General features: G+C 41.1%; 1 protein-coding gene across 1 annotated transcript in view; it reads left to right on the top strand.

Annotated features, from left to right (window-relative positions):
- The first annotated feature begins 2,540 nt into the window (after positions 1–2,540).
- The window catches only part of RP1 (RP1, axonemal microtubule associated), a 306,042-nt gene continuing 292,113 nt past the window's right edge, over positions 2,541–16,469 (top strand). Inside the window, exons 1-3 of the mRNA XM_025204493.1 lie at positions 2,541–2,595; positions 13,355–14,002; positions 16,189–16,360. Of these exons, the coding sequence (XP_025060278.1) occupies positions 13,367–14,002; positions 16,189–16,360 (808 nt within the window). The 5' untranslated portion in view covers positions 2,541–2,595; positions 13,355–13,366. The remainder of the gene's footprint in view (positions 2,596–13,354; positions 14,003–16,188; positions 16,361–16,469) is intronic.

Raw genomic sequence — 16,469 nt, forward strand, 5'->3', positions numbered from 1 at the left:
CAGCTCTGATATTAACACATAAACATATATCATGGTCTTCAGGTTCTGGTTTAGCCTCAGTTCACACCTATTCAGTAAAAATCTCTTGCTACATTTTTTATATGTCGTTTTAGGAGCAAAAAACATACATAAAAATACAAAATGCACCAGAGTAACTTCTGAAGCTCCTCAGAACTCCCTGCCCTACCTTTCAGTTAGTATATTTTTTGAGTTATACCCACAAAGGATTCTTAAGCTTGAGTGCTGCAACATTTGACTTCTAGGTATACCACCACCTAGTGGAATTTGCTTCCCTGATTTACACAACTACTCTTCATATACATTGCACAGTGATCATTGGGGTACCCAAGATTAGAATCCAAAAAATAGCATGATGAATGGGGGGCCGGCTATGTTACTCAATAGGAAATTCTGGTAGAGAAGAGAATAAGTCCCACTCTTCTCAAGGACTTTTGTGCCGAAGTCCAGGCTACATTCTGCTCTTTTTCGCATAAAAACTGGCTAACTGGAACCTAAATCTGAATTTCTGTTTATGTCCAAAGCATAAACCCCTGCACTAAAATCCCAGACCCAGTCCGTGGGATTTTTTTCCCCATGACTTCAGTAGGGTCAGGATTTCACTCCTGGATATAGGGCTCGTTGCAGTGTTATATGTGTAGACGTTGTCAGCCTTCTCCTCCTACCTCTTGGCTCCTGGAATATAGGACTTTTCTGGACCAGTTTAAAGATTTTATTATGGTTTCCTGTAATGTAAGGGCTTATTTTTACTTTTAATATAGTATCTGAAATAGAATGAGGTAAAACTGAAAACTATAAACTGCCATGAGCCCTATGTTCAGGGGTGAAATAGGACTTGTAACTGCACTTAAAGCATAAGCGTCTGCACATTCAAGCAGCAAAACACATGCTAGGTGGGGCTGTATTTTTGCAAAACTGGGACTTTTCACAGGAGAAATATCTCCAGTTTCTATGAAGTAATGCATGTTCAGCTATCATCAGATTGCTCCAAGGAGATATTATGAGCACAGTTCCAGCCTCAGCACTGCACCAGTCTTGAACAGGCCTCAGTGTATCTTTCTCTCAGTGGCAGAGACCTGGCTCACCCTGCAGATGCAGCAGCATCAGCCTTCTCCTGGGCTTGGCTCCATATGCCTCCCTCCATCTACTGCCAGTGGCACAGCTCACCCTGGCATCTCTGACAGTGGCAGAGACCCACCTCATCCTATGGATCCAGTGGAGGAGAGGCATTCTCTCCCAGCTCAGCTCCCCATTCCTCTCTCAGCCCATCACCAGCAGCAGAGGACCTGGCTTGCCCCAGCTCCCAGGCTGGGTAGTTCTGTGCCCACAATGTGGAGGGTACAGACTCCAGTTGTGGGGCTTGCATGTCCTTACAGGTGGATATGTGAGCTGTGGCACCTGGTACTGGGGTCAGTATCTGGATTGGGATACAGGAGCACAGCTGGCTCCAGCCTTGTCCATAGTGGACTGAGCTCATAGTACATATTACTATGCAACTGCTGAGAACACGTTCTAACTTTTAATACAGCATGGTAACACTTACTGCTTCTCAGATAAAAAAATGTACTGAGTGTCCTGTGCAACTTTACTGGGGCTTGGGTTTCAACACAGTCTGATTTGAGTATAGACTGGAGTTTAGGTTTAGTTTCCAGTTTACCCAATTTTATAGGCAAAAAGAAGATCACAGCCAAAGGAGGAGTTCTCCTATCTTACGTTAGATTTAATCATCCAACCCAGGATCTTTAAAAATGCCATGCTGGGGTTTCCCCCCTCCACACTAAGGGCCCTTCTTCCCTCATTTTCTTTATTTCTGAATTCCCAATTGTTGGTTATCAAATTTTCTCTTGCAGAATTTCATGAACAAACGCCTGTAGGGATTAACTTGATAAAAAGTTCATGGAGATCAAACACTGAACTGCTATGTTAACTAAATGTCTCCAAATCTTATCAGCACTAGCATATTAATAATGGCACATTTTTTGGAAGGCTTTACTGGAAAGGATGTAAACAGGCTGGGCACATTCAGAGAAACTTAACCCAGGCCCCTGCCTCTAATGCGATAATTTCCTTTTCAGCTTGATAACTGTTTCCTAGTTCCGTACCTTACAGAACAGTCCAATTAAAAAAAAAAAGAGGTGTAAGAGGCTGTAAGAGTTTGAAGGCACTTGGAAATGTAAGGCACTCTATTAGCATTTGCTTGGGTCATGAGGCCAATGGTAATAGCTTAACTGCTGTAGCAACTGCCCATTCTAAAGGAGTGACTCATACTTGAATGATAAAAATACTCAGCTGTTAACTGTTGTCCCATATGGCTCAAACTTAAACAAAGAGTGTCATTCAAGGGGCCCTGGACTGCCAGTCAGGAAGGGCCACATCATATATAACTTTGACTGCCCTCTGACTCAGGATAATGCTTTAGCTTGTGATGCTACTTATCTGTTTGAGGGGAAAAAAAGAAAAGTGTATCAGCAAAAATAATACAATAATTGATAAAATATCTTTTGCTTACTTAGATAGCAATTTCCTGACTATGATGCTGACCTGGAGAAGTCCTGAGAACCTGAAGGGTTGAAGAAAGTAAGCCATATATATGTAATTGTAATACATAATCAAGATGTACTGATCCAAAGGCTGCTGCAGTCAGTTGAAGACTTTCCTTTGACATCTGTGAATTTTGTTCCAGAAAAGTACTTGGGAATCACAGAAGCTTAGAAAACTAGAGTTGGAAAGGATCTCAGGAAGTCATCTAGTCCAATGGTTCTCAACATTTTTTTGTACCAGGACCCATTTATAAGCATTGATAGCCAGTCCCAACCCAGTGCCCCTCACTCCCAACCTGCTGCCTCCCATCCTCAGGCCCCAGGCCCCAAGTGTGTGGGACAGGGAGGTGTGTGTAGGGGGCATGTGAGCCCCCAAGCAGCCCCTTGCAGGCTGGAACTCTGACAGCCTGCAAGGGAAAAGCCATGGCTTGCCACATTTTTCTCCTTTAAAGGAAAATCCATTTTTAAAGTCTGTTGATCCACTTTAAAGTTTGCTTGCGATCCTTTCAAATATTCTTGTGACCTTCTTTTGGGTTGCGACCCATAGGTTGAGAAAAGCTGATCTGGTCCAACCCCATGCTCAAAGTAGGGCCATCTCCAGCTATTTAATCCCAGCCAGGCTTTATCTAGGCAGGTCTTAAAAACCTCCAAGGAGAGAGATTCCACAACCTCTCTGGATAACCTGTTCCAGTGCTTTACTACTCTCCTTGTGAGAGAGACTTTCCTAATATCTAATCCAGGGATGGACAATTATTTTGGGCGGAGGGCCACTTACCGAGTTATGGCAAGCTGTTGAGGGCCACATTGGTAGCCCCGCTCCTTGACAGATGCCCTGCCCCAGTTGCCATCTTGTGACCCCTAACCCATGACCTTTGCCACCAGAAGTTCCTCCCCTTGTCCCCAGAAATACTCCTTTCAGCAAGAGGTTTTGCCATCTCAGAACCAGAAAAATACTAAATTATATTCTAAAAAGTGAACGTCTACAGCATTCATTACTTTGGTTTCAAAAAAATATTTTTGTTCTGATTTACATGTGCTTGTGTAGTGTATATAGAGGTGCTTGCACAATAGCTTAAAATGAAGTCTTATTCTTGTATATTGTGGGGGGTGGGTATAGGTTTGTGGGGGGCAGTGGGTGTGTGGGTATGTGGGGTGAGAGAGCACGTGTGTGTGTGGATATGTGGGATGTAGGTTGGTAGGAGGTTTGTGGGGGGCTGCATACCTGGGATGTGTGAGGGGATATGGGGGGTCTACATGTATAGTAGTGTGAGGGGGGTGTGTGGGTGCATGTGTATGGTGGGGTATGCATGTGGGACTCAGCCTATGAACACACACACACACACACACACACACACACACACTCCGCCCCCGCCTACACACACTATCCCTGTTGCATACACACACACACACACGCACATACACACATTGTCCCTGCCTATACACACACATTCACCACATATGAATGCATGCACATGCCTCTCCCCACCCCCCCACTCCATACTGGCATGGCCTCATGCTGCCTGGCCCGGCGATGCAGCCAACAGCCACATGGTGCTGGAGCAGGGCAGGGGCAGGAAGGGAAGGGAATGAAATGTCTGGGGTTGGGAGCGGCTGGGCTGTTCAGTCCTGCTGAGGCTTCCCCTGGGTCCTACTGCCCCTGTTTCTTGTCATCTTTGACAGGATGCCAGGGCAGGTAAATATTCATTTTCTAATTTTTTTTAGGGGCCCCGCAGGCTGGATAGAATGGCCTGGTGGGCTGGATCCAGCCTGTAGGCTGTATTTTGTCCACCCCTGATCTAACTTAAACTTCCCTTGCTGCAGCTTGAGATCAATGCTCAGACCATTGTTCTTTTATCTGCCACCACTGAGAACAGTCTAGCTCCATCTTCTTTGGAACCATCCTTCAGGTAGTTGAAGATTGCTATTAACTCCCTGCCCAGTCTTTTCTTCTCCTGACTAAATAAGCCCTGTCCCCTCAGCCTCCCCTCAGAAGTCATGTGCCCCAGCCTCCTAACCACTTTTAGGAGTCCCTCTGCTGGACTCTCTCCAATTTCTGAGGGTACACTTGTTCCCATTGTCCAGGTTGTTGATGAAGATATTGAACAAAACCATCTACAGGACCGACTCCCAGGTCACTCCACTTGATACCAGCTGCCAACTAGATACTGAGTCACTGATCTTCTTCCCAAACTGGGCTGCCTGGTGCAGTAATCTGGGAGCTGACCCTGCCTGTAAAGACTGAGGTGAAAAAGACATTTCAGCCTTTTCCACATCATCTCTCAGTAGGTTTCCTCCTCCATTTAGTAAGGGACCCACACTTTCCCTGATCTGCCTCTTGTTGCTGACATACTTGTAGAAACTTCTTATCCCTTATATCCATTGCTAGCTGCAATTCCACTTGTGCTTTGGCCTTCCTGACTTCCCTGCATGCCTGAGCAACACTTCTATACTGCTTCCTAATCATTTGTCCAAGTTTCCACCTTTTGTAAGCTTCCTTTTTCTGTTTTAGCAACTTGAAGAGTTCTCTGCTAAGCCAAGCTGGTCTTCTGCCCTACTTGATAGTCTTCCTGGGGACTGGGATGGTTTCTGGTCCCTCAGTAAGGTTTCTTTAAAATACAACCAGCTCTTCTGGGCTCCTTTCACCCTCAGACTGGCCTCCCAGGGGATCCTGCCTTGAGCATGTCAAAGTCTGTTGTTCCGAAGTCCAGGGTCCTTACTCTGTTGCTCTCTTTCTTTCCTTTCCTGAAGATCCTAAACTTAGTCATCTCATGGTCACTGCTGCCCAAGTTGCCATCCACTTCTACATTCCCCACCAATTTTTCCCTGTTTGTGAGCAGCAGGTAAATAAGAGCATAACTTGCACCAGAAGTTGTCCCCAACAACTAAAGGATATCAATGAGATGTCTATACAGATATCAATGCATTCTCATGTTGTTGTTATGACTGTCTTGTCCCTGCCAATGGTTCCCCTGAAATGGAGAGAAGAATTGCATCAGTTGTAGTGCACAGAGTCTCTTCATTTACTGAGAGTGAAGAAAATGATGCTTCATTGTTCCTGCATCTGCAAAATGAAAAGGACACTATCAGTTGGGTGCTGCCAGGGACCCAGTACTAGCAAGTATCTCTTCTATTTAGCTGACAATTGCTACCACATCTGTGGGAAGTTAGGACCTATTCAGTACTACTGAAGTCAGAGAGAGGCTCCTGTTAATGTTAGTGGCCTCTGGATCAGGCTCTAGCTATATTCCCTTTCTATCACTATGTTCCCTGACAAGAAGGTAAGGGAACATTCAGGTCTGCTCCATTCCTTTCTCCTTCAAATGAAAGATGCGTGGTGGTCATTGTACTGGTATTAAACAACAAATACCAGTAGCACAGTATAGAGAATAGAAATATAGAGCACCTATGTTTTACATCTTTTGCTATTTATTTATTCTTGCTGGTTTTGTGACAACATCTTTGAGGACAGTAGTCACCTAGGTGACTGTTAGTGAAAGTATTTACCTAGCATGGCTAGGGATTTGTATGACAAAAGAGAAAAACATCTGACCTGTTCCATACACTAAAATAGAGGATTAAGAAAGAGGTGAAGTCCAATATTTTGGGGGCTAAAATAAATATAGCAGCTGAATTAGCAAATGGGACTGGAACACAGATATTGAAGAGTAAAATGGTAGAGTAGTATTGTAGATTAATGATGCAATGGACTTTCATGAAAGAAGAAATAACAGTATAGATAAAGCAGAACTTGTTTTCATCAAAAGTGTTTGGGGAAGGATTGTAAAAGATGTCCCACTGGAGAATTTTCAAGGATTTACTATAAACCCTGTAACAGGGTGTTCTGGCCCTGGTGTAGGAGCCCAGCTCTGGGTGATTATCTGGCAGTTAAAAGCCCCAGGGAAGAGAAAGCAGAGAGCTCAAATCGGGGAAAGAGCAGTTTGTGGTTTGGAGGCAGACTGGAACTCAAATAAGCTTGCTTTTAAGAAGGGGCCAGAGTTAAAGGGTCTTTTCCTACTGCCTGGAAAAAGGCCAAAGGTTTTGCTTTATTGACTTGTTTGTTTGGGACAAGGATTATTTTTTGTGTTACAAGGACTGGCTGAGGGGCTCCAAAGAGAACAAAGCAAGCCTGCATGACAATAACCTGCCTACAGGCCCTCATGGATATAGATTTGGGTGTAGATAAGAGATCTTCTAGTGTTGGAAATTCTGTTGTAATGGGAGGTTTTAACTTCCCAGATACATACTGGAGAAGAAATACTACTAATATCAAACAGATTCTTTTCCCCCCCATCTAAGAAATCATTGAAACAAGAAGTGATGCTATTTTGAGCTTGCTTTTGGTAAGAATGCTGTAGAAGAGGTGACCATAAAAAATAACCTTGATTGAATGATCACAAGTGGATTGTATTTAAATTAAATGGAAGAATATATCAAATAGGGCTTCAACTCAGGGTTTTGTTGTTTTTTTTTAAAGGCTAAACTTTGAGAAGTTCACTCCAGATAAGTAGACTAAAGAGGTAAGGGGAACCGAATGTGGAGGAGGCCTGGAGTTTCTTTATATCAGAGGTGAAAACTATTTTGAATTTATATCCTAAACAAAAGAAAACATGTAGTGAAGGGCTCAAAACTTAAGTGGATAAATAACTACCCCGAAAAAGAATATTCGCCTAGTCAGCAGGGAGCCAATAAGGAAAGGAAAGGAAGATTGGTCATCCAAGAAAGCGATGACTGAGATTAGCAGGCATAGGGATAAAATGAGAACCATTGGAAGTCAAGTTGGACAGTGCATGGAAATTCACTTCTGAAAAATAGTGATGTTTCAGAGATGATTTCAGATGAAATCATAGCTTATTAACTTTGAGCAAGAATAGCTTAATTAAGAATAAATTCTATTGATAGGGGTTTCTCTCACCTTTCTTGTAAGAGGCATGGGGCTAGAAATGGCATTTGTTTTATTGTAAAACAATCATTACATGTATTGGTACCAGCAACGGAAGGTTGTATTAGATCTTTAACTTGCAGACATCTTGATGAAAATGTTATGAGCCATTTAAAATATTGAAGAGAGAAGGTACAGCCTCAGTAACACTTGTTTATCTTAACCAAAGGCACAGAAGTATAATCTGTTGTGTCTCAGATTATAGTGATGCAGCTGGTAGATTAATTGGTTATTAAAAGTGGATTATTCAGTGGAAGGCTAGATAAGGAGAACTATGATATTTTAGGTCAGGTATTTAAAAGGAAGCTAAGTCTATTTAAAATTGAAGCCAAAACTTCAATTCAGAGCCCTTAGAAGATTATTTACTCCTTGTGAAACCTCACATATTGAATATTTGATAAACAAGTTTAATATACTGGTAGCCAGAGTAAGCTATTGGGGAAAAGAACTAAGTAGGAAAAAGAATATTTTGCCTGGAATTTGAACAGTACGGTTACACTAATTGACATCCATATGGGACTTAAATGATTATTTTAATAAGCTGTTTAAGAGAAGAAAATGATAGTTATAACAAAAATGTCTGTGCAATTTATCCATATCATGTATGTGTTTATATATTGTACCAGGCTGGGTAATGAGCCTGAAATAAGGAAATATTTAATGCCTCTGTAAACACCCAACAAATAACATAGGAAGTAAAAACATTTTTAAAAAGACATTATGACATGTAATTGAGCTGTCTCCTGAGCAGCCTTTCTACTTGTAGCTGCTCTGCAGAGCTGGTATTGAAAAGATGCTGTAATCCTGATTAAGTAAAGAAGCTTCAAATAGGATTATACCTCTAGTCAAAATTAGAAGGAACATTTGCCATCTGGGGACATACCGTATTTACCAATATCCAAGATGACTGAATTTCAGATAGCGCTCCAATAATTAGAGTCTAGACATGGAAAAATTATAAATTTGTTATAATTTTCCATGTCTAGAATCTAATTAATGAAGGGTCATCTTAAACTTGTCCCCCACTGCTGCACTTGGGCAAGCAGTGGCAGAGGGGCAGGCAGTACCATAGCAATGAAGTTTGGCACTTGGGGCAAGGCCCGCAGCGGCAGCCCGTCCTTGCCCTGTGCTGCTCACAGATCCAGAGGGCACATGCCCTCCCATGCTTGCCTGGGACTGCATGCAGCAGAGGGACCCACCCTTCCCCCGTCCCCATGCCCCCCCACATGAGCTGCTTGCAGCTCTGTCCCATGCCCTGTGCTGGTTGGGCAGTGCTTGTTGGCGCTCCTTCACTTCGGTGCCCGAGGTGGTTGCCCCGCTCGCCCCTTTCTTGCTACAGTACTGGGGACAGGTGGGGGTGGGGCAGGTGGTAGGTAAGTCAAATGGCCTGCCCCCTACCCCTTGCCTCCTGCCCCTCCTGCCACTTGCACCCCTCTTGCCTGTCCCCTATGATCCTGCCCATCACCAAGTACCTTTGCTTTGCAGCTCCAGCTGGGGCCTTATTCTGGCTACCAGCAGGGAACACAGAGTTCATGCTGCCTCTGTCCCTAGCCTGGCCATGCAGCAGCTGTTGTGATGTTTTAAATCTGAGTAAATATGGTAGTATTTCCATAAGAAGTAAATCCATACTCTCATTAATGTGTCATAAGCCAAAAAACGGGGAAAAAATCACTTTTTTAGTGTATGTCATGTTATTCATCCTGGATCATGCTGAACTGTACAATCCATCATGGATGTCAGGCTATAGTTGATGGTGATGCTTGCGAAGACTGCTGTGGGAGTCTATGCTGATTGAATATAGAAAATAGACAGATTTTAAATAGTTTAGTCAAATTATTCTTTAGCAAAAAACTGGAGGAGGACTGGACATTTGTTGAATACATACAGTTTAGAAAAATAATACATGCCAAGGAAAATATCCTTACACTGAAATCTATAAGACCGTGAATGGGCTCATAAGATAAGTAGTAGAATCTCCATTTCGAGATTTTTAAAGTTAAAATCAGTAGAAAATGTATTTTAGAGGACATCCCTATCTTGGTAGGGAGTTGGAGTAGGTGATTTTAGCTGTTGTCCTTACTGTTTTGGGTTCATCTCTATTTTCTGTGATTCTGTGACAACATTATAAATCCTACTTGAAAAGCAAATTTGAAACAGAAGACAAATTTAAAAAAGAAAAGCAATGAAAGTGAATATTGCAAAAGTAAAAGGAATATAATCATAATGCAAGAAGTTTAGCTAAATGAAAAGTTAGGTTCTCTGCTCTGAACAATGGGTGCCTAACTTGAGCCTAGTCTGGTGATTAATGTTAGCACAGATTAAGCAAATTGATTGTGATGTTTTTCTAGCTACGCATTATCAGAATACGATTGATGTTCATTTCACAGAGCACGGGGAGTTGTACCTACAGTAATATCTATCTCTGAAAACAAAATGATTATCCTTTTATTTGCATAAGATGTGACCGTGGGTGAGTATAATGAAACTATGGTGTAGTAATTAACTATTATGAAATATGATTATTTGCTTTATTTATTGAAAAACTGTTCTAAGGAAAAAAGATTAAAGTTATGGAACCAGCTTTGCTTATTCTTAAATTGAAAGTGGTATCAGCTGTTAGAAAGCAGGAAATCAGTTTTGTGTTCTGTTTTCTTTTCTAATAGAGTAGAAATCTTAACACCCCGTAAGATACAAAAAGATGTAAAAATATATATTCTGACATCTTGAGTTCTGTAAAGTCTGGTGCTTATTACTTAACAATTCCTAAAGAAAATTATTAAATGATGAAGAGCCTAATGAAAGTAAGCTAAGATGAAGCTATTATTGTGAAAGCACCATGACTTAAAGCCTGAAATAAGGTCTATGCAATATATTTACATGTTTACATGTTTAGTTCATGATAATCAACCATTGGCATTCTTTTATACACTGTCTGTGGGTTCTTGCTTGCTTGTTTTGAACTAAATATTTCTGTGATGTCCAGAACGTGTCTAATGATCATTTCTATATAAAATAGCAAGTTATGTATCTCTGTTTATTTAAATTTTGATCAGTTTCCCAAATTTAATAATGTATGTGTGTAAAGAAATTCTAAAATTATATTGAAATAACTCCAAAGAAGAGAATAGTTTTAAAACTTTAATGCTACAACCTTTGGTAAGTTGCTATATGAAGTACCTTCTTCAGCTTTAGTAATAGTTTATAAGTAGATGGATAGTATCCACTGCATCCTCATAAAGTGTGCATAATCATACTCCATAGAGGTGGAGAGCAGAGGTAGTAAATTTTGCTGCCAGCTGAGACCATTGTGTATGACTACTATGCAGCATTTATAGCTTTCCCAAAGTTACTATTCTACTTGAGCTGGAATAGTGACCTTGGCTTCTCCTTGCCAGTTGACTGAGGGGTTGGGATTGTTGGGGCCACTCAAAAACCTGCTGCCATTGATTTTATACCTGCACATTTGTTCTGAAGCCACAAAAGGAGAATTGTGCTGCAACTAGCAATATTATTAGCTCCAACAAGGATTTCCACTGAGAATGTCTGGTAGAAAGCACGGTATATGAAGTGGTTACATCCTAGATCGGGGTAGGCAATAGGTGTCAGAGCATGGCATGCAAAGGCATTTTGCTTGGCACATGCCCCTCAGGGTGTGGAAGGGGCTGCGAATTGGGCTCATTGCAGCTCCCCTGCCATCCACGCCTGGCACACCAACTTCTTACAAGTCAAGGGGTTTTTTGGCACTCTGCCCAAAAACATTGCCATCCCCCTGTCCTAGATGCTCCTGCAGCACTGACTCACCTTGCTGTGTGTGGGATATTTACAAATTTGAGGAAAAGACTATCTCCAGTTCTCTCTTCCGTGGGTTTATAACACTTCAACAAAGTTCTTCTTGCTGCTGTGGTTTCCTTTGCATGGGAAAACAGGGCCCGTAGTTTTAATTTATATTTATTTCTATATATTTATTGTATATAAGATCTATTATATATATATATAAGATCAATAGAACAGATATATATTACAGATATATTAAATATATAATATATATATTAATCAGCATACTGGTTAATCAGGGATCTAAGGATCAATAGAACAGGATCAATAGAAGGCTCTGTCTATCTGTGTGTCTATCTCTGTTCTATTGATCTTATATAAAATCTGTTCTATTGATCTTTAGATCCCTAATTAATAACCCCTGATATATCCATTCTATTGATCTTTAGATCGCTGATTAATAAGTCTGCTTTTCAGAGCTGCTGAGTACCCACAACCTTCACTAATTTTGGTGGAAGCTGTGGAACTCAGTAGCTCTGAAACAGCAGTCTACCTACAGAGGTACCTATTAATTGGGATGTCTAGAATTTTTATCTGTATGACTTAAATGGAACAGTTAAATATCATCAAATGAGATCAGCCCTGGTCTGCATGGTTCTGACAGGTTTTTAGGGATGTACCACTTGCTATGTAGATGACCTGTTAAACTCACTTCTCTTCCATCACATTGGCTTCTTTTCAAAAGAAATAATTTGACAATTGAATATTGAAATTTTGAAATAAAAAGATGTCGATTCATAGTGAGTACTAAGAGCTCAGCCTTAAAACAGTGCTTCATTGAAAAAGTACAAGGAGCAACAAGATATAATCTTTTCAAATCTGACTTTCCCTGGAACCTGGATTGTTTCTAAAGGTGGCAATGATTTCTTTTTAGTCCCTGAGCTGATATCTATGTTGTGAGAGATGTCCTTTAAAAAAATGCCTTTCCCCAGTTTCCTTAAGAGAAATATGGGATAACCAAATGAGGCAGATTAATCAAGATAATGCAATTAAAGTATTTACTGTAGGTTATTTGGTTATTCTGTCATAAACAGATGCTGCATATTCCACAATGAGGCTCGTTTATTAACAAGTCACATTTTCCCATACACTGTGGTTTGGGCAAGCAATTAGTTAAAATAAAGTGTATTGCTGAATATAAAGAGTTGCCACTAAATAAACAGTATGCAGAACATATGTATGCAGAAAGAAACTAGTAGTAGTGCCCCCCATTTTTAAAGCTCCCGATCTACCTTTATGCTGTTGTCAGAAATAGCGTGTTGTTTTGATGACCAGAATTGTATAGCTTTAATTACTGAAAACTTCTCTTTTAATTGAAAAGCACCTGAACTAGTTTTGCCTTTTATATAGGATTAAACTGATTTAAGACTCTGTCCCATAGGAAGAAAAAAATAGTTTCACACTTGACCAACAATTTTTTACCCTACTTCAATATTTGCATTTATGTTGATTTATATATCCTGAAAGGTAAAGTTTGTAGAAAAGCAAACAATGTCACAATTTATAATACTGACCATTAAGTATAGCCACCAAAAATTACTCAAAACATATTTGGCCTCATTCTGGTACTAATTTATACTCTAGTACATCAGGACCACATCTACTGAAATCAAGGGAACTGCACTGGTGTAAACCTAATGTATGTGAGATCAGAATATAATCTGTTGTCTTTCAGTTTTGTCTTGCACTGACTTATGGCTTGTGCCTAGGCATAAACTCCCTCCACCCTGTGAATATCTTTTTCAATATATAACAAAAAACAACACAAAACCCAAGCATTTAACTACCATTTGGATCTGACAAGGTACCTTTTCTTAATACAAGAGCTGCTGTCTCAAAATGATAATGAAAGTTAAGTTACACTGGAGATAGATAATGGGCTGGAACCATTTAAAATAACAAGTTTGATGAGATTCACTGTTGCTGGTTTTGTTTTTTTTAAGTAAATTCTGCTGTTGCACCTTTTGAGGCCTGCATTATTACTACAAAGAAAATTTTTATATCCATCTTTTCTTTCTTCCAGGTTTTTGCCAGAATGAGTGAAACACCTTCACCCAGTCATTCAGTGTTTCAGCCAAATTCAGCGGAAAGTGAACAGACTTTGTCTACTCGACACCTCAATGTCACTGAGCCTGTTGTGGCCAAACGAATCTGTTTCTATAAAAGTGGAGATCCTCAGTTTAATGGGATCAAAATGGTTGTTAACAATCGAACTTTCAAAACTTTTGATGCCTTGCTGGACAGCTTGTCCAAAAGAGTTCCATTACCTTTTGGGGTGAGAAATATTAGTACACCACAAGGAAGACACAGTGTCACCAATTTGGAAGACCTTGAAGATGGAAAGTCTTACATTTGTTCTCATCAGAAGAAAATAAAGCCTATTAACGTGGAGCAGGCGAGGAAGAAGCCATTGCCCTGGCAGATCAGCAGGCCTGTTAGTGCTCGTCGCCGAGTAGTGCAGCTAGCCAGGGAGAATGAAGGGCAGAGAGATGGTGCTGTCAAAATAACAATCCCTAAAAAGCTGCTCATTTTCAAAAATGGAAATGTGAGAATCAGGCGCACAATAGTTCTGGGTAAGAAGAACACTCAAAACTTTGAGGCATTTTTGGATTATATCAGTGAGTCAATGCAATATCCAGTTGCAAAGCTATATACCACCGATGGCAGAAAGGTAAGAATAAGAAATGGCATCAGTAATGTTTATCACAATGGCTGCTTGAAGAATATAGCCAGGAAAAATCAAATTATTGGTTTGATGGCCTGATTGGCCATCAGTAGAAGCTCCCTGTGCCTTAACTTTCAGCTGTCTTTTACCCCTCTACAGTGAGGGTCCTTCCAAATTCCTCAGGTTCTGAGAAAACCAGACAAATCTTGTACAGTATAGATTGGAAGCTAGGGAATTTTTAACTGAACATGATGAAAGATCAGTTTTCTCTAAAAATGCTTTCTTCTCTGTCTAATTTAATCAGTGTTCCTGCTTCACAAGCTGGTTTTATTTTTATTTTTTTGGTGCTCTCAGAGGCGTACACTCAAACTTATATGCACATCCAGGTACATGTAGCAGTCCCAAAACCCTGCATGTCTGTGGAATGTACATTAAGCAGTGGTAGTTTTGAATTCTACTTCTATTCATCTAAGTAGTGAGGATCTGTCAATGCTGAAAAAGAAACTGCTCTACCCATCCACCCCATTGGAGCTATGCCCATCTCCCCCGTGAAAATGTACTAGCTGGTGCAGAAGCAAAGGACTATGCCCAGATGTCAAAACTGGATCTCATGTGTGGCTCCCACATTGCTAGGATGCAGCTCATGTATTAATTAAGCTAGATTTTTACCCTATTTCTATATTGCATGTAATACCCAACAGCAAGATGTTGCTTTAGGCAATATCTACCTATATTAGGTCTTTTATTTTTTAACGACTGAAATCTTTCTTTGTTACCATTTGAATGAGACAGAAATGGATGTCTGAATGATTGCAAATTGTTGCAGGAGAAAACTAATTCTCTCAGGATGGATGTAATTTCTGTTCGCAGCTTCATACACACACATATTCTGGCTTCAAGGCGATTGGGTGCATCTAGACAAGATGCTTATGGTGCAGTTGCCTAATCAGCTCTGAAGTACAGCATCACTGGTCTATGCATGAGGAACTATTAGTCCAGAATAAACTAATTAACTCTGCTGTAGGTTAGTACTGCCAGATACAAGTACTATCCCATGGTGGAGTTATTTACTCCAGTGCAATGCATGTGTAAACGCTGCACCTGGGAGAAATAAACTCCAGCATGAACTACAACGGAGTTTATTATGTCACATTGATATTTACATGTAGATGCACCCATTCACTCCCTCTACTGGGGTAAAACAAATTCTATATCTAAAATGAACTTCTAGGAAGCACTGCTTCTCAAAATCATCCTATTTATATACATGCTTTCATAGAACACAGGCCTAGTATTGAAATACTGGAATATAGTGTCATATGCAGCTCTGAGATTTTTAAAAGGGGTGTGTGGGAGCAACAAGTGGCACTGCAGGGGTGGCTGCACCTCAGTTCCCAACCTCCCCACCTCCCATAGGGGGGGCACACCACACCATGGAAGCAGCAGCCATAGACTTTTTTTAAGTGCCCACAAGAGGTAAGAATCTTTCCCAGTGCATGCTCTGTCGCACCCCACTCTGCTCAGTTCCCATCCCTGCCTAGCCCTCTGGGTAAAGGACGAGAAGGAAGGGGAGATCCACCTGATACCACTGTTGCTGTCTGAGGCACTCTGTCTCCACTCCAGTCAGGGCAATGGAGAGCAGCTGCACAAGGAATCATGTTTGGCTGGGCACAGCAGTGGCAGTGCCTGGGTTCCCTTTCCTTGTGCCTGCTCTCAGGCTGGTGGAGAACACCCAGAGGGTCCAGGCAGGAAGAGGGAACCTGCCTGCTGCTACTTTTCCCCACTGAGCCTGGCTCCCTGCACAGCCGCTCTGGAGCTCCCTCCTGCCTCTGAGTCAGTAGGTCAGTGGTAGTTGTATACAAGGCTGGGGAGTCAGGAGTGGAAGGGAAGGGGAAGTGCCACTGAGCACAGAATGGAAAGAAGCAGGTGTGGAGAGGGGTGGATTCTTACCTATTTCGGGGATTCAAATTCCTTGGCTGCTGTTTCTACAGTGTAGTCTGAAAAGAGGGTGTGACCATGTTACTGCACCCACTCTGGATCTGCCCCTGTATGAAATATAGTACCTATTTAACAGCTGGCTGCAACGCTATATAAATATAGTGAAGAAAGGAACAAACAAGATGAAGAGAAGAAACCCTTTGTATTACTACTGCTAGTTACTAATGCAGAGAAATTGATGTTCTTTTTTTCAGATACCTAATCTTCATGCCCTAGTAATGTGCTCTGGCGTTGTTGTGGCAGCTGGGAGAGAGCCTTTTAAACCAAGCACTTATGATCCTCATAGGTATTCTCTACCTGCTAGATTGCCTGGGATATCCAATCGTGTGTATCCAAAAGCAAATGTCAAGTCAGAGAGTGGAAATAGTAAGTCCATTTAATTATTTTACATTTTCTCAAGTGATTTATCTCTTTCAAGCTTTAATATAAAAAGAAATAATAGAAATATGACTGGGATCAAGGGTTTTCAAAAAGG

This window comes from Alligator sinensis, unplaced genomic scaffold (assembly GCF_000455745.1).
Source record: "Alligator sinensis unplaced genomic scaffold, ASM45574v1 scaffold612_2, whole genome shotgun sequence".
NCBI classification, from domain to species: domain Eukaryota; kingdom Metazoa; phylum Chordata; order Crocodylia; family Alligatoridae; genus Alligator; species Alligator sinensis.